Source organism: Tuber melanosporum, assembly GCF_000151645.1.
Source record: "Tuber melanosporum whole genome shotgun sequence assembly, scaffold_108, strain Mel28".
Classification (NCBI taxonomy): Eukaryota; Fungi; Ascomycota; class Pezizomycetes; order Pezizales; family Tuberaceae; genus Tuber; species Tuber melanosporum.
In genome coordinates, this window is record NW_003298764.1 from 170,565 (window position 1) to 193,832 (window position 23,268).

General features: G+C 45.6%; 8 protein-coding genes; 5 read left to right on the forward strand and 3 right to left on the reverse strand.

Annotated features, from left to right (window-relative positions):
* Window positions 1–494: 494 nt before the first annotated feature.
* Window positions 495–2,232, reverse strand: GSTUM_00000266001 (uncharacterized protein). XM_002835440.2 has 5 exons: window positions 2,063–2,232; window positions 1,993–2,011; window positions 1,638–1,934; window positions 848–1,575; window positions 495–780 (listed from the first exon to the last, which is right to left on the reverse strand). Exons 1-5 carry the CDS (start codon window positions 2,135–2,137, stop codon window positions 658–660), a joined length of 1,242 nt encoding a protein of 413 aa, XP_002835486.1. The 5' UTR covers window positions 2,138–2,232; the 3' UTR covers window positions 495–657.
* A 1,304-nt stretch (window positions 2,233–3,536) lies between these two features.
* Window positions 3,537–5,054, forward strand: GSTUM_00000267001 (uncharacterized protein; the record flags this gene model as incomplete). XM_002835441.2 has 2 exons in its annotated part: window positions 3,537–3,962; window positions 4,080–5,054. Exons 1-2 carry the CDS (start codon window positions 3,660–3,662, stop codon window positions 5,052–5,054), a joined length of 1,278 nt encoding a protein of 425 aa, XP_002835487.1. The 5' UTR covers window positions 3,537–3,659.
* A 68-nt stretch (window positions 5,055–5,122) lies between these two features.
* Window positions 5,123–5,666, forward strand: GSTUM_00000268001 (uncharacterized protein). XM_002835442.2 has 1 exon: window positions 5,123–5,666. The coding sequence occupies exon 1, from the start codon at window positions 5,349–5,351 to the stop codon at window positions 5,586–5,588; it is 240 nt and encodes a 79-aa protein (XP_002835488.1). The 5' UTR covers window positions 5,123–5,348; the 3' UTR covers window positions 5,589–5,666.
* A 108-nt stretch (window positions 5,667–5,774) lies between these two features.
* Window positions 5,775–7,151, reverse strand: GSTUM_00000269001 (uncharacterized protein). XM_002835443.2 has 4 exons: window positions 6,821–7,151; window positions 6,600–6,677; window positions 6,331–6,532; window positions 5,775–6,266 (listed from the first exon to the last, which is right to left on the reverse strand). Exons 1-4 carry the CDS (start codon window positions 6,871–6,873, stop codon window positions 6,195–6,197), a joined length of 405 nt encoding a protein of 134 aa, XP_002835489.1. The 5' UTR covers window positions 6,874–7,151; the 3' UTR covers window positions 5,775–6,194.
* Window positions 7,152–7,563: 412 nt separating this feature from the next.
* Window positions 7,564–8,657, forward strand: GSTUM_00000270001 (uncharacterized protein). XM_002835444.2 has 4 exons: window positions 7,564–7,735; window positions 7,894–7,984; window positions 8,050–8,121; window positions 8,179–8,657. Exons 1-4 carry the CDS (start codon window positions 7,661–7,663, stop codon window positions 8,355–8,357), a joined length of 417 nt encoding a protein of 138 aa, XP_002835490.1. The 5' UTR covers window positions 7,564–7,660; the 3' UTR covers window positions 8,358–8,657.
* Window positions 8,658–15,489: 6,832 nt separating this feature from the next.
* On the reverse strand, window positions 15,490–16,409 carry GSTUM_00000273001 (uncharacterized protein; the record flags this gene model as incomplete). XM_002835445.2 has 5 exons in its annotated part: window positions 15,490–15,667; window positions 15,734–15,775; window positions 15,840–15,918; window positions 15,986–16,118; window positions 16,201–16,409. The coding sequence occupies 5 exons, from the start codon at window positions 16,407–16,409 to the stop codon at window positions 15,648–15,650; spliced, it is 483 nt and encodes a 160-aa protein (XP_002835491.1). The 3' UTR covers window positions 15,490–15,647.
* Window positions 16,410–16,421: 12 nt separating this feature from the next.
* On the forward strand, window positions 16,422–19,022 carry GSTUM_00000274001 (uncharacterized protein). XM_002835446.2 has 10 exons: window positions 16,422–17,038; window positions 17,116–17,174; window positions 17,258–17,329; window positions 17,382–17,437; window positions 17,496–17,732; window positions 17,817–17,864; window positions 17,926–18,369; window positions 18,438–18,460; window positions 18,517–18,625; window positions 18,679–19,022. The coding sequence occupies exons 1-10, from the start codon at window positions 16,881–16,883 to the stop codon at window positions 18,796–18,798; spliced, it is 1,326 nt and encodes a 441-aa protein (XP_002835492.1). The 5' UTR covers window positions 16,422–16,880; the 3' UTR covers window positions 18,799–19,022.
* Window positions 19,023–20,025: 1,003 nt separating this feature from the next.
* Window positions 20,026–21,631, forward strand: GSTUM_00000275001 (uncharacterized protein; the record flags this gene model as incomplete). XM_002835447.2 has 2 exons in its annotated part: window positions 20,026–20,121; window positions 20,166–21,631. The coding sequence occupies 2 exons, from the start codon at window positions 20,026–20,028 to the stop codon at window positions 21,513–21,515; spliced, it is 1,446 nt and encodes a 481-aa protein (XP_002835493.1). The 3' UTR covers window positions 21,516–21,631.
* Window positions 21,632–23,268: the final 1,637 nt, after the last annotated feature.

Consider the following 23,268-nt stretch of genomic DNA (forward strand, 5'->3'; position numbering starts at 1 on the left):
CACCACCAAAGTCACCCTACTTGTGCAGTACAGTACTGGTACAATCCCGAAATCCCCTGCTATTCGCCACCGGATTAATCGGTGGGTGGAGAAATCAACATGTCGGCCAACAACGGGTTTTATCCAGACAAGTTCGAGAAAATCGCAAAAATTAATCCTTAGAAATATTATTATTATCATCACACTGCCCGAAACAAAAAAAACTGACGAGAAAACCTCCACGATAAGATTTTGGGTATGTTTCCCGGACAAGTGACGGGGTGCCGGCATCATACATGGAGAAAAGGGTGGGTAAATAATTTGAGCCGACAACACCCACTGACCCGGAGCAGGAGCTGATGGAACACTGTTACCATATCATTGAGTTTGCGGTGCTTCGCTCTACAGCTCTGTCATGATATTGGGCCTATATCCTGCTTCTGTTGTTTTAATTATTTACTAACGTTACTGTATTATGTCTTCAACTGAAAATATTTTTATCCGAGTGATCACACGTGATTAACCGAATCATATTCCAAAATAATAACATAAGATCACCAATTTTTATTTATTGACTGCCCAAAGCAGGATGAAAATGAAAATAAAAATGAAAAAAGCCTCCCTCCCCCAACCCCAGACACCGCTCTAAAATAGAACCACATTTTCGCTTCGTATAATTTACCTCCTATCAGAAGTGTACGCGCAAGAGCCCATATCCAACCTCGGGATCGGTGCACCGGGGGATATATCAAAGTCAAAGATGTCCATTGGGACACTCATGGTTGTGCAGGCGTTTGGAATCTATCATTCCCTGTCAGCATCGAATCATACATCGCCGCCACCACCGCCAGGTGATAATCTATCATACGTCAACAATTCCAGCAACATGTCCCTGAACCGGGGCACAAGACAGCAACAGATAAATCTGTTCGCCCGAGTATCCAAACCTCTTCAAATACTCAATTACCCTGAGGCAAGTCTGCCTGTAAGCAACTGTGACATCCATGTAATGCTGTTTTCCAGCCTCATCCACGGAGAACCCCTCAAAAGTGAGCATTCGGCCGGGACCGAAATGTGGCTCCACAGGGCCAGGGATGAAGATCGGGCTCTTCATGTCAAGTTCTCGAATGCCCCCCTTCATAAGCTCAAACTTAAGAGTGATGATTCCAGCCATTTCGATAGCCCCGCAGAAACTAATCTCTCCATCACCTTGCGAGAAGTGTAAGTCCCCCACAGAGAACTTTGCACCGGGAACGTGCACAGGGAGGTAGGTTTTCGACCCTCTACTAAGGTTCTTGATATCGCAGTTCCCACCGTGTTCGGGGCGCCCGGGGATGGTCCTTGCTCCTTCTCTTCCAACCTTCGCTCTCAGATCCTCCTCAGCAGAACCTGCATGGACGCCCTCTGGTTGTGGGCATAGGGCTACTACCCGGTCAAGGGTGTTCACGGAGACCAGTTCGGATTCTCTACGGTTCCATTCTGCTAGGACTTCAGCGGATGGTGCGCAGCCCATAATTCCCGGGTGGATTAGGCCCGGGAATCGAACGTGCGGGATATGCCTGGATGAGCAGAAAATTCCTTCAAAGTCCCAGATTGCTGCCGTAGTCGTTAGCTATGAAATAGATAGGTTGTAGGAAGGAGTGTTTACTATATCATACCTTTTGCGGACCGTGGGTAGTGGTCGTCCAAGAATCCACCTCCATTCCTCCTGTCTAATACCGCCGTGAAGCCCCAGGGTCTGTCTTCGAATGGCTGCACATCTTGAATCTCAACGACCAAGACGTCTCCAGGGTCCGCTCCTTCAATCTCGAAGGGACCTGAGAGATAATGTGGCTGTGTAAGGTCACAGTCCCTGGCGTCGTCCGCGCAGTCATTGTTCTGGATTCGGCCACCAGTACAGTCAACACATTCCACCTTCACAACTTCTCCCGGAACAATCTTTCCAACAGTGGGAACTGTGTTTGTCAGTTAGCGTACAACAGCTCAAATCGTCAGAGGCAAGGGGTGGATTACTATCTGGATGCCAGCGGTTCTATTCATCCATTAGTTCCCCGCCACAAGTCAATGGAGAATTAAATCTTACGTGAAAATGCCGTTGTTCTTGAGCAGACTTGCCAAAGTCTACCTTCAAGGCAGTTCGAATTGGCCCAGCGACCATGATTATTTGTGTGAAAAGAGAGTTCGATGGGAGATCGGGTTGATTTCAATGGGTTCGAGACAAAAACGGGACTCCTCAACCCTCTTTATATTCTCCATTACAGACAATCGGTGCTCGCGATCCAACAAACGAGAGGAATGAGCGGGGTACACCCCAACCCGAGTCCTAGACATGAGCCGAGCAAACCGTGACGAGCAAATACACCCTCATCCAGGCTCCCCCTCCACCCCATAACTTATCAAATCAAATCACATCTCACCCCCAGCCCCAAAAAAGCCACCAGGTTCTCCATCCACTCGTACAGCTTCCGCCGCTAGACTATCGCCTTATCCGAAGTGGTCTTGGATTAGACTAACATCATCATCTGTCAAAAAAAAGCAAATGGGGGCCAGTCATGCGCTAAGAATGTGGATTAGCTAGAGGATCAGATTGATTGGAGGTGTCTACCATGGTGCCATTGTGATGGTGGGGTGGGGAGCTCTTGGCCATGGATAGACTAATGGATCCCATCCTAAAGGCTGTACAAGTACAGTACAGTACCGGTAGACAGCAAGAGTGAAGGATTACTCGTAAGGAAAGCAGGATTCAGTAACCCAAAGTTTCCTAATGGGGACAATGTTTGCCACAGCATATGGTACGATAACAAAGCCCCTGGACTCCAACACACAGTTCCAATTGTAGTACTTGTATCATACCAGATTCATGTACTGTACCGGTACTATTTAGTACTACGGCAATACCCGATCCAAGCATTGGCTGTAGCTAACCCATGAAAAGCCAAAGTATGACAATCTCCCATCCCCTACTTGCCATGCTACTTGAACACACCAGTACAGACTGCTCAGAGTGTCTGCGGGACGATAACCACGGCAAAAGAATTTTTTCCGCCGCTGGACGAGAAGAATTAGTACCCGGCATGGCGATGTTATCTCATAACCCTGGGATACTTGGTAGATACCCACGATTAACTTGTCACAGCATCCAGCAAAAGTCCAACAAAGCTAAGAGACCCAAGGAATCAAACTCAGGGTCGAGTTGTGGAAGAAAGCCGCACTCAACTAACCGGTAACCCGGATACAGCTCAGCAGAGGGGAGAGCATCAGCCAAGCAAAAAAAGTCGAGGTACTCGTACTGTGCATCTCATGGCAATTGTTTATGGCAGACCTCTAGAAGGGACAAACCGTTTTCGATTCCGGAAAAGGATCGGCACCCAGAGATCCTCAGAATTCTCAACAGAGCTTTTACCACGAGATGTGTGCCCTGCAAAAGTGAATATTAATCCTGAATCGAGTGATCAATAATGACCCCAATGCAACCTTCCGCACGCGTCACCGACGCCTCGGTCGAAAAACCCCCCCAAACCTTGACCTAACCAACCACCCCCATCACACCATCCCTTCCACCATCACCCAACAACGACTGCCCAAAAACCTCTTGCAAAAAATCCCATCTTCAGAAAAGGGGCTCACAATTTACCTTCGCGCCCGTCAAAACAAACTCCCCATCCACCAGCGACACAACCATGCCCCCAACTCCGCCTTCCGACTCGAGCGCTGGCAAGAAGGCTTCCAACCCGACCGCTTCCCGCTCTCGCTTTCCAAAAGCAGGATCGATCGCTCGCGGCTCTACTTCCGCATCTACTTCGTCTCTTAGCCTTAAAACTTCAAACAACGCGCACACCCGCAGAGGTAGTAATGGAATTCGGAAACCGACAGCAACAGCAGCGGGGAGCGTTCTGACAGCTGGCCCGATGGGACCCCCGGCTGGAAAGAAATCCGTGAACGAGAAGTTTGATAACCTGTTTTTTAAATCTCCTGTTCCACGGGTAGGCCCCCATTTTCTCCCCCTTTCTACTGGACCGGCTGAAGATGGGTGAAGGGTCAGCCGTTGGGGTGGATTAAGGCGAGGAACAAAGCTAACTTTGCGATGAATTATTGCACAGGCTATAAGCAAACTCTTATCCAATTCTCAATCTACAAGTATCACCAACAACAACCCCGCGGTGCCAAGTTCTCTACGCAGGAGCATCGGCGCAGGTCCCAGCACCTCTGCCTCTACGACTGCTGCCTCCACCACCGCTGCCCCTGCCGCTGGCCTGAAAAAGGCCAGGAACGCAATAACCAAGAAGCCTACCACGACCACTCCTGCGAGCACTGGAAAAACCCAAAAACCCATCAAGCCTACTACCACCACCACCTCAGGAGCCAATGGAGCCGTGTCCGTAAACTTCACCCTGCCAAACGACGGCCAAGATCAAACTCTATCAGCCCCAATGGGCGAATCTAGTGAGGGTGATGACTGCGACGACGGCGAAGACGTAATCCCCGCCCGGCCAGTCACCGGACCAACACCAATGCCGCCGGCAAAGGCAAGCCTAAGGTCCTATGCCATCCCCGGAACCCCGGAAAAGCTACCAATTGCGACGAGAACAAACTCAGTGCGCGGTACTAATGGGAAACATGTTAAGCGCACAAAGCAAGCCCAGAAGGAGAGCGCAGAGGTGAAGGAGGTTGTGGAGTCGCCTAAAGGCGTCACGAGGAATACCACTAGCTCCAGAGCTCGCGCGGCTGCGAATTCTGGTGTAGGCGGGAAGAGTAGTATAAAGGCTGGAGAGGCGCAGGTGGGAAGGACGTCCATTGCTTCCGTCGGGACCGCAGCTGCGGCTATGCCGACCACACCGGCTGCTCCCCCTACTACTAGAGAAACAAGAAGTTCCGGACTATCTTCTCTACTCAAGAGTCAAGCTAGGGGTCATATCAACGCATGGGCAGAAGCACGGAAAAAAAGGTCCACTGAGCTTGAACCCGCGAGAGAGTGCGAGAAAGGAGCAATAATACCGCCAACTCCAGAAGTACACATTCCAATCCACACCCGCTCTTCAACCACCAAAGAGGTAACCCCTCCACCCCCTAACTAACATAACTACATACAAAAATCCTAACACCCCACGCAGCACAACCCCCCACCCCCAACCCCATCCCCACCAAAACCAAAACCCACCCGAAAACCCTACCTCTCAACGTTAACCCCAGGCTTCGCCATCCCACCCGGAATCTTGGACGAGACAGGCTCGCTCTGGGATAGTGGGCGTAGGAAATCCCGTCGCTCTATCGGCATCCCCACCTCTGCCGCCACCACCACCACTACCCCCATACCCAACACACGCAGGCGCACGACCATCGCTGGTGGGAGCGTCTCGAGCACTAGCGCTATGAATATGAATATCAACTGGAACGGAAAGCGCAAGGGTATGAGCGATGCAGATGTTGTTGTGCCCGCTGGGAAGAGGGCTAGGGTTTCAGATACAGCGGTACTGGAGATGCCGAATGAAGGTACAGATAGGAGCGAGAACGAGAATAAACCCGCGCCTGCAAAGGGAGGGAAAGGAGGAAAGGGGAAAGAGAAGGTTTATGTCAATACGGATTTCGAGTTTTCTGATATCGAGGTGTGAGATAGGCATGGTATTAATAGGCAGTCTACGTTGAGTTTGTAGGTTATGTTGTGGCGAGAAACAAGCAGTAGATAGAAATGATCTCTAGGCTATGTACTGTACGGTAGCTTAAAAAATATCAATGATCAAAAAGGGTCAAAAACTGAAAAAGGTCCGAGCCAAATAGTAGCAAAAAGATAAAGAGCATTATAGCATATCAAACCAACGATTCCATTTGCGTAGACAGTTACATGAAATAGACCCCCCCCAATCATTGAATCAAACACGCCTATAATACATGATAAATGCCCACGAAGAAATAGAAAAAATGGAAAAGAAAAGAAAAACCCAAATCCCAAAGAAGTTTATCGAGTTTGAATTTGTGATCGTAACCCGAAACCAAGGGAAAAGAAGTGACTAGAAAAACACCAGCGATAACCACCCATAAAATTTATTTGATCAACCACTCGCTTTCCCGTCGTCCCATCTCCTGTATCCCTCATCCTCGGATCTTTTTCACATTTCCACACAAAAAAATCACACCCGGACCGATCAAAGAAGCCAGACAAAACGCGTTGATTTGCGCAGAATTATTTTTATTTATTTGAAATCGAAAAAGGAAGAAGTTTACAACTCCTGAGAGGCGCCCTTGGCACCACCCTTTCCAGACTTCTTGGGGAGAAGGTTTTGGTGAATGTTCTAAATTACCAGAGTCAGTATTAAAGATTCAAAATCGATACACAAATGAGATAATGAAACCTACAGGCAAGACACCACCTTGGGCGATAGTGACGTGGCCAAGAAGCTTGTTCAATTCCTCATCATTGCGAATGGCAAGCTGAAGATGACGAGGAATGATACGAGTCTTCTTGTTATCACGGGCAGCATTACCAGCCAACTCGAGGATTTCGGCAGCAAGGTACTCAAGAACGGCAGCGAGATAGACAGGAGCGCCGGCACCGACACTAAATTCAAAATATTAGACTTCAAAGTGCGAAAGAGAAAAAAATCCTCAGATAAGGGTTGACAAACCGTTGAGCATAGTTTCCCTTCCTCAAAAGACGATGAACACGACCGACGGGGAAAGCGAGACCGGCCTTAGAAGAACGGCTATCAAAATTGAAGTTAGAAATTGAAGTTTAAAAAAAAAAAAAAAAATGTAATTCCAAAATTCAAATCCAAAAACCATCATGAAAGTCATGATACTTTGAGGTTTTGGAATCGTATCCAACTGAAAAAGTAGGAACTCTTACCTCTGAGAAGGCTTGCCACTGGCAGCTTTTCCACCTTTGCCTCCGGAAGACATCTTTGGCGTAAGAGTTGGGTTTTCGAAAAGGTTTTTGAAAAGTGGAGGTGGGCGAAATTACGCGTTGAAAGTAGACGCAGCTGTGAGTTGATGAGCGTTGTGGTGAGGTTGAAGAACGGATGGACGAGGGAGGGAGAGGGAAAGGGAGATGTGGGCGATGGAGTGGGCTTTATACCGCTGGGTTGAGGCAGGTTGCATCACACTCAGTTAGTGGCAGGGGGGGGTGTAGGGGTAGAGTTTGGGTGGTTGGTGGGTTGGTTGCTAGGGGAAGGAAAAACGCGACCGTAACAAATGTTCTTCTACCTCTTTCTCCATTTAGTTCTTATTTCTTTTCAGATTTACAGCTTGACCGAGCCAGGCCTGCATCTGTATGGGTTAGGGCTAACATGCGAACAGAATGATCTTATTGGTTCCACATGGTTGGAGAATGTGTGGGTCGCGTTTCGGTTAAGGAATTTCAGTAAGGATTGTGGGAGGGAAAGGCGATGGTGAGTTACCCCAATCGCGGGGCTGGAGAAGGCTGACACCGTGATGATACCCCAGCCACAACCTATCTACACGCGTACCCTACATACCGATGCGCAACCCTCGTCACGCAACCCAAACCTTGTTGATGCCAACCAAGCTGGTTGTGCCTATATAAACCCGTCGCTCCCCACGGTTCGATTTATTGCTCTTTCTCTCTTCATCCACACGCAACCATCCCTCTGCTCCTCTACTTCTCCATCTTTCGCACACGAACCAACAAAACTCAACCAAAAACCAAACACTTCAACCCAGTTTCGAAATGCCTCCAAAAGCTGCTGAGAAGAAGCCCACCACCGCCGGAAAGGCACCGGCCGGAAAGGCCCCTGAGAAGAAGGTTAGTTTTCTCATCTGATTTCCTCGCTTAACTCGCCTGGCCTTCCAAAACAAAGTATTTTTTGGGTTTTTTTCTTTTAAAATTCGTTCTTTTTTACCCAATTAAACAAATACTATGGGTCTTTTGCGATGGATCTCTAACATTGAGTTTTTTTGCAGGAGGCTGGAAAGAAGACCGCTGCCGCCAGTGGCGAGAAGAAGAAGCGCTCCAAGACCAGAAAGGAGACTTACTCTTCATACATCTACAAGGGTTTGTCATCTGGACTTTCCGATTTCGATCCTGAGTCACTTCAGCTAATGCGATTTAAAATGCAGTTTTGAAGCAGGTCCACCCTGACACCGGTATTTCCAACCGTGCTATGTCCATTCTCAACTCCTTCGTCAATGGTTGGTTATCTTTTTTCCCATACTCTATTTCCCAAATTCCGATTCTAATTTGAATAGATATTTTCGAGCGTGTTGCGACTGAGGCCTCGAAGCTTGCTGCATATAACAAGAAGTCTACCATTTCTTCTCGCGAGATCCAGACTTCTGTCCGCTTGATCCTCCCCGGTGAGCTTGCCAAGCACGCCGTTTCTGAGGGCACCAAGGCCGTCACCAAGTACTCTTCCTCTACCAAATAAATTGTTCAACTAGGCATTATCATACAATGGGAAACCTTTTTACTTCTGGGCTTATCCTTTCACTTCTTTTCTCACTTGCATCTGTCGAAGGTATTGGGGGGAAGGGATTTGAAAGGCTAGGAGCGGCTCTCTGTTTTCTTGTCTAATTATACTTTTTTCTTTTTTTCCAAAGTGGGGTCTTTGGCAATCGGTTTTTTCTCTTATCTTTCTGGGGGCATGTTTTGTCTTCAATGGTTTTTTGTTTTTCGGGGTCATGCGTTCTGTACATTAACGAAATGCCGGTTACTGGGTTCTTCTGAACTATACTCTGTGCCCCTATGAAATCTCCGATTACCACTTTGTACCTGGGTGTTGTGAATTGTCGCAGATTGTGAAGGGAGGAGCTGGTTGGGCTTTTTATTTTATTTTTTTCTTTGATGCCCGATGGTTAAGGCGAGCTTTGTTTCATTGGGCCAAAATTTTCGGTGTTGCTTGCCGATTTATATTGTGGGGCCCGTTTATATTGCAGGGATTGTGCGATGGGATGGGCTTGGTAGGTTTGGATTGGATTGGACTGGAATGATAGAGAAATCCCTTTTTTACGAAAAAATAAAAATGGCCCATATTTGGGAACTTGTATCCATCTAGGGTTCCCCTTTTTCTATCTATCTTATTTTCTCTACTCTAGTGATGAGAGTCCCCGATTCGCCCATTCTGTATATGGACCGTACTTGACGTCAAAATGCCATATATCATAGCACCGCCCCAGAGCCCATCCACCGTACAAGTACAGCACAGGCGGGAAGGTACCGTACTGTACTGTATGATACCAGGAATCACAGTACTGTCAGTGGAATCGCCACAGTAACTTGGCATGAAACCGTTAAGGCCAAAACGGTACCGCAAACCAAGAGAATACAGCAGCGAAATGGACATATAGATGATCCCAAGCCATCCATCCCACCGTCCGTCCAACAACGTGAAGGCAATCTGTCGGTCGCGGACAGTATCACACCACATATCATATAAAAAGAATTGGAGAGTGTGAGTGCGTTAGTTAGTCTAGTTAGCGATGCATCTGTTCTGATCGTCGAATCAGATCATGCACGCACGCGGGTCGCCGTGTTGCGTGGCTCGAGAGTGATCCTCACTGAGAAGTGAAGTGTGGTGGCCATGGCTGTCCCTCCCTCCCGAACCCCTTTCCCTTGCCGGATGTGTGGGTGGATGTGCACGGATTGGTCCGCTTTACGGCTCTTGGGAGGTACGATACGCTTTCCACTGCGCCGTATGAGAATCGTGCTGAACGGCTCTTGTCGAAGAGAGGTTGGTCGAGTGACTTTTTGTGAACAAGGGTTTCTTATTTTATTTTAACTTTTAAATTTAAAATAAACATGTTATTTAAATACTAGTTATTAAATACTAGAATGTGGTTATCTTTTTTTTTATCTTCTTTTTTTTTATCTTTTTTTTTTATCTTTTTTTTTTTTTATAATATTATGTTTTACTTTTCAAGTTGGTAGATAGTCTTTAACTTACCTAGTAGTGAAAACTAATATGTAGGAAGTAATTAATATATATTAAGTGAGTTAATTAAGTAGAGTACTGGTATTAGGTTGAGTGTGAGTTGAAGGATATTCCTGTATCTGGTAGAATATGATAGACAACTTGGCATATAAAATTTAATAATTATTATTTAAGTTAGAATATCTAATCTTCTTAATAATATAAGAGCATACTTTAGTCAACATGGCATAGTCAACACTGCTTCTCTACCTCAATTGAGAGTAGAGCTATTTATTTCCTTTTGTACTTTCTGTTCTTTTTTAATTATACAATAGATTATTAAGTCATTTATACAGAGCTTTCATCATCAGTCATATTAGAAAATTTTAAGAGTAAGAATATTAGAGTCAATTAGTATAATCTACTCACTATCTGGCAAGGAGAAATTCATAAATAGTTCTCATACTAGTCTAGTACAGGTCCACTATTTACTTATAGTATCAGTTTTCTCTACTTGTTCTTATAGTAGAATCACTCTTGTTCTGCCTTTTTTATAAATAATACTCTATGGTAAGTAGCTTGAAAAGAATACTATATTATATAAAGAAAGTAAAAGATAAAGGTGAATTCGTCTTTATATAATAAAAGAAAACTCATATACTAATAATTTTCCAATTCTATCATGTTCAAATATATTCTACTACATTCTGCTAAGCTTCTACACCTTCTACTTCTCATAATCTTTACTAGTATAATATTATTAAAATACTTATATAAATCCATTTTACAAAAACTATATAATAGTAAGGATAAAGTGAGATCTAATCCTGTAACAGTTAGCAAGAATGGAGTTACAGAAAGAATTCTATTAAATTTTAACTTAATAAATTCAAAATAGCTCTTTAAAATAAAATAGACTTAAAGTATTCTTCTAGAACAAAATAATTTATAAAATTAAGTGTAAAGTAGTATGTGAGATTTCATACTTAAAAGATATTTACACTTATTAGATTCTTAGATAGACAATAATAATAATATCATATAACTTGTAAATGCGAAATTATAATATTATGCAAAATATAACTGGCATCTAATTAGTATATTAGTACAAAACTTAAGTAGGTTTTTATTAGTATTACTCTTTGATCGCTTCAGAAATATATTTATTCAATAAGTAATACAGGTAATAAGTTATTACAAGTCTGTTGTAGTTTGTAGAAGATTTTATATATTATGGTTTTGATTAATGACTTATTTAAGTTGTATAATGTTATAATTATTTATTGTACATAGCACCTGTTTCAGGCTCATGTGGGTTTGGTATATGACTTAGAATTCAAGTCATAATTGTTATGTTATATTAGAATCATATAGTCATATGTGGCATAGCCGCAATCCATATGACAGTTGGATTTGTAAGTAGATTGTAGGAAAGTCTACATAAAGTAATGAGTTTAGCCTTTGAGGTGGATTTTCATATAATCACTTAAGTTATTTCCTAGTACATACCTTTATGAATACTATAATACTTCATATTCACAACTTATATATCTTCCTTATGGGAAAACTATAATAAGTATAGTGAATAATAGTTGCTGTTGGAGTACTTAAGAAAATAAGAGTATTTTCTTAAGTAACAGGAGACAACTACAGGATGATCACCATCTTGAAGAAGGTTGAAGTAATTATGCATACTACTTTTATAAAAAGACTTCTTACCTGTTAAATGACTATATCCTAGGAGTGATCATGAAGCGATCCTAACACAAGTATTATTACAGAAGTAATATGCATTATTATTTTCATCTTTTTCTGTACTATAGTAGTTATCTGATAGTTGTCTTTTATTGCTTAAGGGGATACCCTCATTTTCTTAATTACTTCTAACAGCAACTATTATTCCCCATACTTGTTATAGTTTTCCTGTAATGTGATAAATAAGTTGTGAATAATAAGGTAGTATTTATAAGATATATACTAGAAAATAACTTAAGTGATTATATGAAGATCTATCTCTAAGGCCAAACTACTTACCTTATATAGACCTTCTCACAACCCACTTATAAATCTAATTGTTTTATGGATTATAGTTGCACCTCATTTGACTATATAATCCTTTGTCCTTCTGACCCCTGAAGAGGTCATGTACAGTCGTGTCTGCAAAGTCTATGTACCTCTCTTGGCAATGCCACAACTATCGATCACCTCAACACTACCTACCTCACCATGGCACCACCACATTCTCAAACCTCTAGAGAAGACCAGAAAAGGGAAATCTATACCCTATATAAACATACTGATATGGAGTATGGTAAAATTTCAAAGCTTATAAACCTCTCCAGATTAGCTGTTTCAACAGTAGTCAAAAATGCGAAATCTAGAGATGGAAACACTCTTGATACCCCTAAATCTAGCAGACCAACCAAGATTACTGATGACAAAAGGCAAGTAATTCTTGATATTATCGATGCTGAGCCTTATTTAGCACTAAGAGACATTACCCACAAAGCCAATATTGGTCTTGAAAAAGATACTGTTAGCAAAATATCCAAAGAAGCTGGTTTTAAACTTAGGATAGCTAGGAAAAAGCCTTTTTGGAGAAAAGGATAGAAGGAGAAGAGAAAGAAGTTTGCTAGGGTCAGGAGAAACTGGACAAGAACTTGGAAATGAGTTGTTTTTGTGGCTGAGTCCACAATTGAATATGATCCAAATCCAGTGGGAAGAAAGGTCAGACATAGACTAGGTGAAAAGTTGGAAGAAAAGAACTTAAAACCTAGCTTTAAGTCAGGACGTACCAATATAGATGTATATGCTGCAATGATTCATAGAAGGAGAAACGAGCTAATTCTTGTAAGGAAGAGGAGTGAGAAGGAAAGGACCAGTAAGAGAGACAGGCTTGGTCTTAATGCCCATTAATATACAACTGAGATCTACCAGTCATACCTCCTTCCCTTCATAGAAGAGATAAATAGGACTCCTGAAACTATCTATATGGCTGCAGATAATACATCATGGTACAATGGAGTAGAAAACAAAAAATTTGTAGGAGGATTGTAGATATCAGAGATTAGCTTAGCCTCCCAACTCACCAGATCTCAACCCTATTGAGAATGCCTGGGAAATTCTCAAAAAAGCCCTCAGAAAGAGATTCTCCAAGTTTGAGAAAAGGCCCCATAGTTCTACTGAGTTATTTCAGGCAGTAAAGGAAGAGTGGGACCTCATTCCCTATGGGACATTTGATGGGTCAATTCAGAGAATATCTGAGAGAATTCAGACTGTATTGGATGCAGATAGAAGCCATACAAAATGGTAGCATTAGGAAACTATTATTTTTTATTTCTACTTTCATCTATTTTAAAATTGTACTCATATGATTTTTTTGGTGTAGTTAATATCATTATTTGTGGTGGTTATGCTGTTGCCATAAGGGGGTACATAGACTTTTTAGACACAACTGTACATAAAATCTAAGTAAGCCTTACAAGGCTTACTATTATCTAACTAACAATTCCAATATAACATTATACAACTTAATCAAGTTGTTCAAGTTAACAAATAATAACATATGAAATCCTTTTACGAACTACAACACATTTGTAACAGTTTTACAAAACTTACCTCTTCTTTATATGTGAGAACAATTGTGAAAGAAGTGATAACTATTATCCTGAAAGCTGCTTGTTTAGAATAGAAAGAAAAAAATGGTCCTTAGTGGATAGATGAACCCAATTATGATACCTAAATAGAATTCTTGATCTTAAATTAATATGAAAAGGATTAGTTGGATACCGAAATTTTTCACTTGTTCAATACAGTTAAAATTAAAAGGTTCCAGTAGAGTAGCACACAGAACCTGTCTGAGTAGGGAATGCCCGCCAAATATCATAATATGATCGTCTTTATCGAGCACAATTATGATAATAATAATAGTAATATTATTATTATTATGATAATACTTTAGGTCAACGCGCGACGCGTTGCCCCCCCACCACCCATGCTGTAGTGACAAAGTATCATACGCGTCGCCCCCAGGGCAGTACTACCGTAATTTACTTTCATTCATTCATTCATTCGCTGGTTCATCTTACTCTTACTCTCCACTTACGAATATCCATAATACAAAGGGGAAAAAAAAAGGGTTCTTCTATAGAAGGGGGGGAGGAAATGTTTCCGGGAACTGGGATAAAACGGTTATTTCTTTTTCTTTCTTCCCATGTTCTGGATGCACGGTTATTATGCTAACTATACGATAGCGCTCCTCCGCGAACGACATATTCTCGAAAAGACACCTTAGTAACTGGTGCTACCAAAAAACGACGATGGACCGAAGATGTCGGTGGGAATGGGAATACGAGCGTGGGCACAAATACTCCATCTCCCAGCCGGAGTTCCTCTATTCCAGCCCCTTCGGATGACGACGGCGACAGTCTCAATATTGCCTCCTCCCCTCCTCCAGCACCGGTAAAGAAGCACTTCGCCGGCTTCTCCGTGAAAACTCACAAAAGCGTTACTGCTACCACCACCACTTCTACCGCTTCCCGCCGCCGCAAGCAACCGGAGCAGCAGCAACAGCAAAAAAAGTTGACACAGCTGAAGATCGATCTGGGCCAGCCGCAACGCGCCACTTGCCGAACCTGCGGAATGTCGTACTACCCGTGCGCGCCCGACGACGACGCTTTACACAAGCGTTTCCATGCCAAGTCTGTCGGCGGGGTGGACTTCAAGAGTACTATTCTGGACGCTAAGAAGAGTAAGGTTGTTTGGAGAGGGAGCGAGGAGGGGCAGGAGGAGGATTCGTTTGTGCTCGTTGTTGATCGGAAGAGTGCTGCGGTGGAGAGGAGGAAGGCAAGGGAAGTATTGGAGGTTGTGGAGTCGGAACTCTCAGCTGGGGAGATTGGGGAGGGTGTGCTTTGGGGGGGTGTTAAAATCGAAGGAGGTGATGGGGGGGAGAGGTTTAGAGTACTGTTGTACGTGGTTGGGAAAAAGTGTGTGGGGTTGTGTCTTGCTGAGAGGATTCGGAGGGCTTATCGGGTCGTCGAGGATGAAGCTCGGAATGGTGGGGATGGGGAGACGAAGAGTGTGGCTTATAGGGGGAGTTCGATTTCGGTTTCGTATGTTCTCGTCCTCCCCTTTCTACCCATCCTGTGCATTCTACTCGAGTATGTTGATGATGGGTTTGCTCGTAGTGAAACACCCCGCCCCGCTATCCTCGGTATATCCCGTGTATGGGTGTGCGCCGACCACCGTCGTCAAGGCATTGCTACGAGACTACTGGATTGTGCGCGAGAAAACTTTATCTACGGGATGAAAATTGAGAAGGGTGACGTTGCGTTTAGTCAACCGACCGAGAGTGGTGGAGCGCTTGCTAGAGGATGGTTTGGAGCAGATAAGGCGCATCATTGGGCTGTTTACGTCGAGGAGGTATAAATGAATATGCATCACATGGCATTTTTATGGAGTTCTGGGTCATTGCTTAGGGACAGTGTGCATACCATTAGAAGGGTGGAATTTGTTGGGGTGGGGGGCTATGGTTTATTGGTTTATGACTGATATGTTGATGTCTTGTTCCTACGAATATTATGTATGGGGATTGGCCCTGGACGGGTACCGGCAGATGTATAGTAGGGTATTGCGGGTAGGGGTAGTGCGCAGCCTTACTTTTTATATTGAGGGTAATAATGCTATAATGGTGACAGCAGATAGACTTGGACCCCTCGCTTGGATTGTATCTGTCAATCAGAAACTGTTGGTATATTGCATATACACACAGCTGCACCCACCCTGGTTCTACGAATATCCCGTGTTTGCTCAATGTAGAGGAGCCGGAGCTAGGTAGAGTTAGTATAGGTTTGTTTGATTGTCCCCCATTGACTGGGTTGGAGGGGCAGACTCACGATCGAGTATAGGACACGGAAGGTTTCGTTCGTATTTAGAGCCTAGGGACCTGTTAGGAGCCGCGAATATACAACAACGCAAAAAATCTCAAGACTTGACGGTTACCTCCAGGCGCAGTCGGGGCCGTGTACGGATCCGGGTGCTTCCATCTCTCCAATGCTTCCTCCGCTTCCTGCAGAATGACCTTTCATAACCCATAACGTTAGTCTTCAATCCATCCATCCAAAGACGGAGGAACGAGCTTTCCATACCCTCAATTGTCGGGGCTCCCTGACGTCCCGGTTTGCTTCAAACAACTCCCGGATGTTGAGTGCTTGGGGTCTCCAAACGTCCCTTCGAATGCACCAGTCCAGGGACAACTTGAGACTGCGGCGGTAAAGGCTCCTGCAGAAGAAAGTAAATTAATAATAATCATTAGCCATGAGATTGAGCGGTAGATTAGCGAAGAATTTGAAACAAAGCTCACTTGACTATGGATGTGGTAGCCATGATTAATTTCGTTCCGATGGTTTTGTCGAGAATTTGCTGATGCTGGTGATGATGAGGTTGGGGATGTCTGTTCCCACCCAAGTCCGCGCTTAGTAATCTAGGAGGAACGACCCCCCCCCAGAGGAAAAACGGGTATGGTGCCGGTCGATTTCTCTGCGGGACGTCACGGAGCAAGTCAAAGTCCATAAGTTAAGGGTAGCCCGGTCGAATACACATCATCCACTGCCTAAAGGAAGTCCTTTCAAAACCTTCCACATCCGCACCCAAGCATCTAACGATCTGTAAAGTGATTGGACTTCAGAGCATTGTTTTGCATCCGAACTTTGCAAAAGAGAGATCACCTGATATCCGAATACTTTCTGAATCGATACAGTACGGGTAAGCACTACCAAGTGTTCGGTCTCGGCCCCGAAAAAGGACGCCTTGGCTTGCAGACGGTATTCTCTCATCGCGCATCCCTGGCTCTCTCTCGCCCCTCCTTCTTCACACAAATCTCGGGAAAACAAGCCCCCAAAAAGTTGCCCTACCGTACATCCTTTTTGCTCACTTCTGAACCTTTCCACCACCCTCCTCCTTTCGTTCTCTCTGATCCTGCTCTTTTTTTGCACCTCTGTTTCCTTCGTTTCCGGTTTTTCTTTTACTTCTCGGAGATAGATCATGGCTTGTCGTAGATTAGCTATGCGTCGCTTGCCTCTGGCAGCTACTCCTAGTGTGGCTCTCTCCGCCACTTCCGTTTCCTCGTGCCGCCAAGCTTCGGTACGGCCCTTTTCACGGCTATCACAATACAAGGATGGACTCTTGGGAAGTGCCTCTAGGTTCGTGTCCTTTCCTCTCTCTTCCGATACTGGGTCGGGTGGCTTATTTTCCTCATTTCCCTTCTCTGTGTTTCTAGGAATTCGCAACAATTTTTTAATGCATCATCGATCTTCAATCTCCAAGTCCGATCTTATGGTTCGTTCAAAAAGCAAACATTAGAATGATTCATTTATGGGTCAATATGAGTTCCAGTATGCTGATTTGAGGCGGCCTCGCAGCGAGTATGGTTATCAAGGTTCCCGCAATGGCCGAGTCGATTTCGGAGGGGACGCTGAAGCAGTTCTCCAAAAGTAATTATCTTCTTGTGTGCAGGTCCTAACGTTTCTACTAACAAGTCTGCAGAGGTTGGAGACTTTGTGCTGCAGGATGAAGAGATCGCGACCATTGAAACCGATAAAGTGGGTGTTTGCTATGAGCGGGCTTTCGGAGAGGTGCTGGTGCTGATATTTTTTTTAGATCGATGTCGCTGTCAATGCCCCGGAGGCGGGCACGATTACCGAGCTTCTCGTCGAGGAGGAGGCCACCGTCACCGTCGGCCAGGATCTTGTCAAGCTGGAATTAGGGGGAGCTCCGGAGGAAAGCGGTGGAAAGCAGGAAGCGGCTGAAGGAGAGTCGAAAGCGCCGGCAGATGCTGTCCAAGAGTCCGGAAACAAACAGGCGCCTCCTAAGGAAGAGCGCGAGGAGGGCGAGCCGGTGTCAGAGGCAAAGAAAGAGCCTACACCTTCGTCTCCTCCTGTCCCGGAACCGCCCAAGCAAGCTGAACAGCAGAAACCCAAGCCTGTCGCCCCCAGCCAAGAAGGGCTCGGCAACCGCGAGGAGAAGCGTGTGAGTACATGCACGGAATGGTGGAATGTCTGGACAGTTGCAAGTCACTGACCCTACCTAGGTGAAAATGAACCGCATGCGTCTCAGAATTGCGGAACGCTTGAAACAATCCCAGAACACCGCCGCATCCCTGACAACATTTAATGAAGTAGACATGTCTGCCCTCATGGAAATGAGGAAGTTGTACAAGGACAAGGTTCTTGAGAAGACCGGTGTCAAGCTTGGTTTCATGAGCGCATTCACCCGGGCTTGTGTTCTTGCCTCGAGGGATGTCCCGACCGTCAATGCCTCGATTGAAGGGCCAGACGGCGGCGACACCATTGTGTACCGCGACTATGTCGATGTTAGTGTTGCCGTTGCGACAGAAAAGGGGCTTGTTACCCCCGTGGTGCGGAATGCCGAAGCTTTAGACTTTGTGGGGATTGAAAAGGCCATTGCCGAACTGGGCAAGAAGGCGAGGGATGCGAAACTCACCATAGAGGATATGGCGGGTGGAACTTTTACCGTGAGCACACCTCCTTTGCCGAGACTATCCTCAGTTCCACTAACGCCACTTTTTCTCCCCTTCTTTAGATCTCTAACGGTGGTGTCTTTGGGTATGAGTTGCCTCTCCGACGACGAGACATTTAGTTTGCTGACCCTGTTGTGATAGTTCCCTTTACGGTACCCCGATAATCAACCTTCCACAAACCGCTGTGTTGGGGCTTCACGCCATCAAGGACAGGCCGGTTGCTATTAACGGGAAGATCGAGATAAGACCGGTAGGAAGAGTCATCCCGAGACTCTCTCGAACACACGCTGACAGCCTCAATAGATGATGTACCTTGCCCTCACCTACGATCACCGTCTCCTCGACGGCCGCGAGGCAGTCACCTTCCTAGTAAAGGTGAAGGATTACATTGAGGATCCCCGCCGCATGTTGTTAGGCATTTAATTTTGCCGCGCGGTTCCCCCCTCTAGCTCCTATCCTGAGTGATCTCCGCTCGTGTGCCCCTGGTCTCTCACATTGTCACCATGTTATTACCACATGTCGCTAGCCTCTTTTTCCCTTTTTCTTTTTTTTTTTTCCTTTTTTTTTTCCCGCTAAATTCCCGGCATACTGTATTTAAACACTTTTTTCTCGATTGAGTGAATTATTATTATTCACTTGCAAAAAAATTCACATGGAGGGTTATTGGCGAGTGATTTTTTGTGGTTTGAAAGTTGTAAATCTCGGGTTAATACGGCAATCGGCCGGGCGACAGGCAGCTCTACCGGAAAAATGGCGAAGGTGGAGTGGTATTGATTCGGGTATAACCAAACGCCAATCATGATCGGCGGGGGGGGAATGCTGAATTCGGGGGGCTGAAAGCTGACCAATGCGAATTTGCACTTTTTTCTTTTTTGTCATTGGGTTTTGCGGTACGGTAAGCAAAGCACTCGAATATCGTAGCCAGGCAAGTTAGACTACCGGTACTGTACAAGTATTTGGTACTCGCACTAAGAGGTGGAAAATTCCTCCTCTTGGATAGGGTGGGTGGTCAAAAAGCACAGCGAAGACTGGCCCCCTTCAGCCCCCAGCTCGAGAACGAGAAAGTGCCGTCCCAGTGCAAGCGCCAATTATTCGAGTTGTTATGATACAAGTATGATATGGCACGGCAAAAGTATACTCCGCAATACTCAGAAACCCACCCGAATACCACAACGGTAGGACTCTACTGTACGAGTACTGTAGGGGATACGGCACCGATAATACGGGTAAACGTGTCAGGACGTTAGAATTCCCCTTCTCGGTCAGGGGTGGTGGAGGGGAAACTCAGCCCCTCGATTGAGACAAGATATGCACAGCGCCTTACTGGGAGTGGCAACTTATGATTCAACGGTCCCGGCAGGTTTGGATCGAACAGTTCCTTCCTGGGTGACACAAGTGAGGTCAAGATGTTCACGACGTGTCACTCGGTATGGCCGGTTTTTTTGAACTTGGACGGTGGTGGGCAGGAGTAACTTTACGAGTAAACTATCTATCGTTTGGGGCGATAGGCTACGCTCCACTGTAGAATCGAACTCGCATGGTCCAATCATGTGTGACTAGAGAGTGTCGGGTACTCGCAGCGTACTGTACAAGTACAAAGTTACCAGTATGATACTTTTCCAGACAACTGAGGGATGGTTCGAAAAATACATGAAAACTGGAATCACGCTTGTGGGATTGATAGACTGTTTACGAAAATACACTTGTAAGTGTTTTGGTATCATATTTTTTCTTCTTTCTCCTCAGGTTTTGCTATCATACTGTACAGTACCTCTTTCGTCATCAATTAGCCAAGACTGAATAAAGCGCGACTCAGGTTTTCCAGCGCGTCACCCTCATCTCCTCCTAGCAACCTCACTTTCTACACGCGGTTTCGCCAACATTTAGGTTTGCAACAACTTTCTCTCTTGTTCACAAGATGGGTATTAAAGGTGACCACTCTAAGCGAGCAAATACTCCATCTACGGTCACTGGCTAACACAAGATATCCAGGCCTCTTCCACCTCCTCCAAGAGAACACACAGGATTCCATAAAGGATGGCGAGATAAAGCAACACTTTGGCCGGAAAATCGCCATCGATGCCTCGATGAGCATCTACAGCTTCCTCATAGCCGTTCGGTCGGAGGGGCAACAGCTGACCTCCGAAACGGGCGAGACGACTTCCCACCTGATGGGCCTCTTCTACCGTACCCTGCGTATGGTGGACAACGGGATAAAGCCACTCTACGTCTTTGACGGGCGCCCGCCCACTCTGAAGTCCGGCGAACTGGCCAAACGCAGCGCGCGCAAAGCCGAGGCCACGGCGGCGCACGCTGAGGCGAAGGAGGTTGGCACGGCGGAGGAGGTTGAAAAGTTCTCGCGGAGGACGGTGCGCGTGACGAAGGAGATCAACGACGAGTGCAAACGCCTGTTGACCTGCATGGGTATACCTTACGTCGAGGCGCCGTGCGAGGCGGAAGCGCAGTGCGCAGCTCTGGCCAAGGCCGGGAAGGTGTACGCGGCCGCCAGCGACGATATGGACACGCTGTGCTTCGAGACGCCCATCCTGCTGAAGAAGCTGATGCTCAGCGAGATGAAGAAGGAGCCCGTGCAGGAGATCTACCTCGACCGCGCCATGCAAGAGCTCGGCTTCACGAGGGACCAGTTCATAGACCTGTGTATCCTCCTTGGTTGCGACTACTGCGACACCATCCCGAAGGTGGGCCCCACCACCGCGCTCAAGCTCATCCGCGAGCACAAGTCCATCGAGAACGTGCTCAGCCACCTCGGCCCCAAGTACGCGGTGCCGAAGAAGTGGCCGTACCAGGACGCGCGCGAGCTCTTCAAGAACCCGCTCATCACCGATCCCGACGAGTGCGAGTTCAAGTGGGAAGCGCCCGACATTGACAAACTCGTCGCCTTCCTCGTGGGCGAGAAGGGCTTCAACGAGGATCGTGTGCGCGCGGGCGCAGTCAAGCTGTCCAAGAACTTGAAGGGGAACACGCAAGCGCGCGTCAATGACTTTTTCAAGCCCGTGCCCAAGACGGCGGAGGAGCTTGCCGGGCTGAAGAGGAAGAGTGAGGAGAAGGCAGCCGAGCGGAAGAAGAAGGTTAAGGCGGAGAAGGCGGAGAAGGGGAAGGGGAAGAAGGGGAAGAGGTAGTTTTTTTTTCTTCTTCTTTCTTTTTCTTGTTTCGTATCCTTTGTATCATGGTATGCCACTCTTTGGTCTTGACATTTTTTTATATTACGATGGTAGGCCTGGTATTCTGTACAGTACAATAGTCTTTTCATTCTCTCTTTTTTTCATTTTTTCATTTTTTCATTTTTCTTTCGGAGAGGTGAAAATGAAAAAAATGTTACAATCATAACATACCGGTAAACAATTATCAATTACCGTAATCACTTTGCGGGAGAATATAATGTATACACCGCCACAGAACCCACCACTACGGCCACCGAAAAAATGAATGACAAACCCAAGTTACGATACCAACAGTGCAGAGCACAGAATACCGTAACAATCCGTGCGTGCATACCAGGTTTGGAGGCTGAGAAACAAGCGTTGTCGCATATACAAGTATCATACATGTGGCTGTGAAAATTCGGAATGCCGGGGTGGGAGGAGAGTTAGGGGAAAGTGGGTACTATATCATAACTCGTGTCAAGGTATCATATCATAGTTAATAAGGTTGGAGGTTTACTCGCGTGATAGATTTAGGAATTATGGTATGGTATCGTGCAAATAGGGTTTTTGGATGTATAGTATGGTATATGATTGTGAGAGTAAGTCGTGAGACATGCTCGTCGTCTGTACGATAGATTTGTGAGTATAAATTTTATTGTACTTGCATTGTAATCACGGAACCAACCATATATAATAAGAGCTTTTATTTTTTGTCGATGGCAAGAATTTTTTCTGCTCCGTTTGTACTACCCTTGCACCATAACCGCACAGCACACGCACCCACTAAGGGAAGAAAGAAAAAAAGAAAAGAAAAGGAAAAGAAGGAAGGAAAAGGAAAGGATAAGGATTCACAGGTTTTGTCCGGGGTGATGTTACCCTCCTGTTGCCTAGCACGGTAGACTACAGTACAGTACTGTACAGTTAACATACCGCCCCCCCCTCCCCCCTCTCGAAGGGATGGAAAGAAAGAGGTTGCTTGGGGATTTGATCCGATCCGATCCGATCTGTTGGTTAGTTTTTTTGTACTGTACGAATATTACTCGAAGATTCTTGTATGAATATTATGATGGAGGATCGATTGGTAACAGTACTGTACAGTACTCGTAGATAGCATTTCGTGGTGGGGTCTATCAAGTTGTATGTATGATAGCTTCTATGGTATATATAGCTCTTGGTTCGGTTTGGCCCGGTTTTGCTCCTTCACTTTTCCTGCCGTTTGCACACGACGATCTGGGGGACCGAAGGCCGGGTATCATAGGGTAGGATAGGATAGTATCGACAGAGCTGGTCGTGAGTTTTGGAATTCTGGATATCATTATCATGCCCACACTGCTCGTGTCATACATATCGTCTAGTGAACGAATCGGTGGGACGTGGTACTGTATTTATGTCGATATAGCTTCCACTCGACAAGTACGTACAGCGCAATAGATAGACTGCTGATTTATCTGACAATCTACCAATGCAAGTTCCGCGCGCAGGTATTAAACATCAATAGCTGTGATGGAACACTTCACGCTCTCTCACTCTTTTTCTTCTCTCCTTTCAAACTGCACGGGGCAGCCTCATCACCATCTTCTCACCGAAAAGAAGCGAGTTGGTGGAATCGATCACCTACTGTAATAAGGGGGAGGATTTCATTCGTATAGTTAGTTTACTTTTACTTTGTTTACTTGCCATTTATTTCCTTCCTCGTGCGTTCGTACTCGATTCGTTGGTTTTGTGTCGA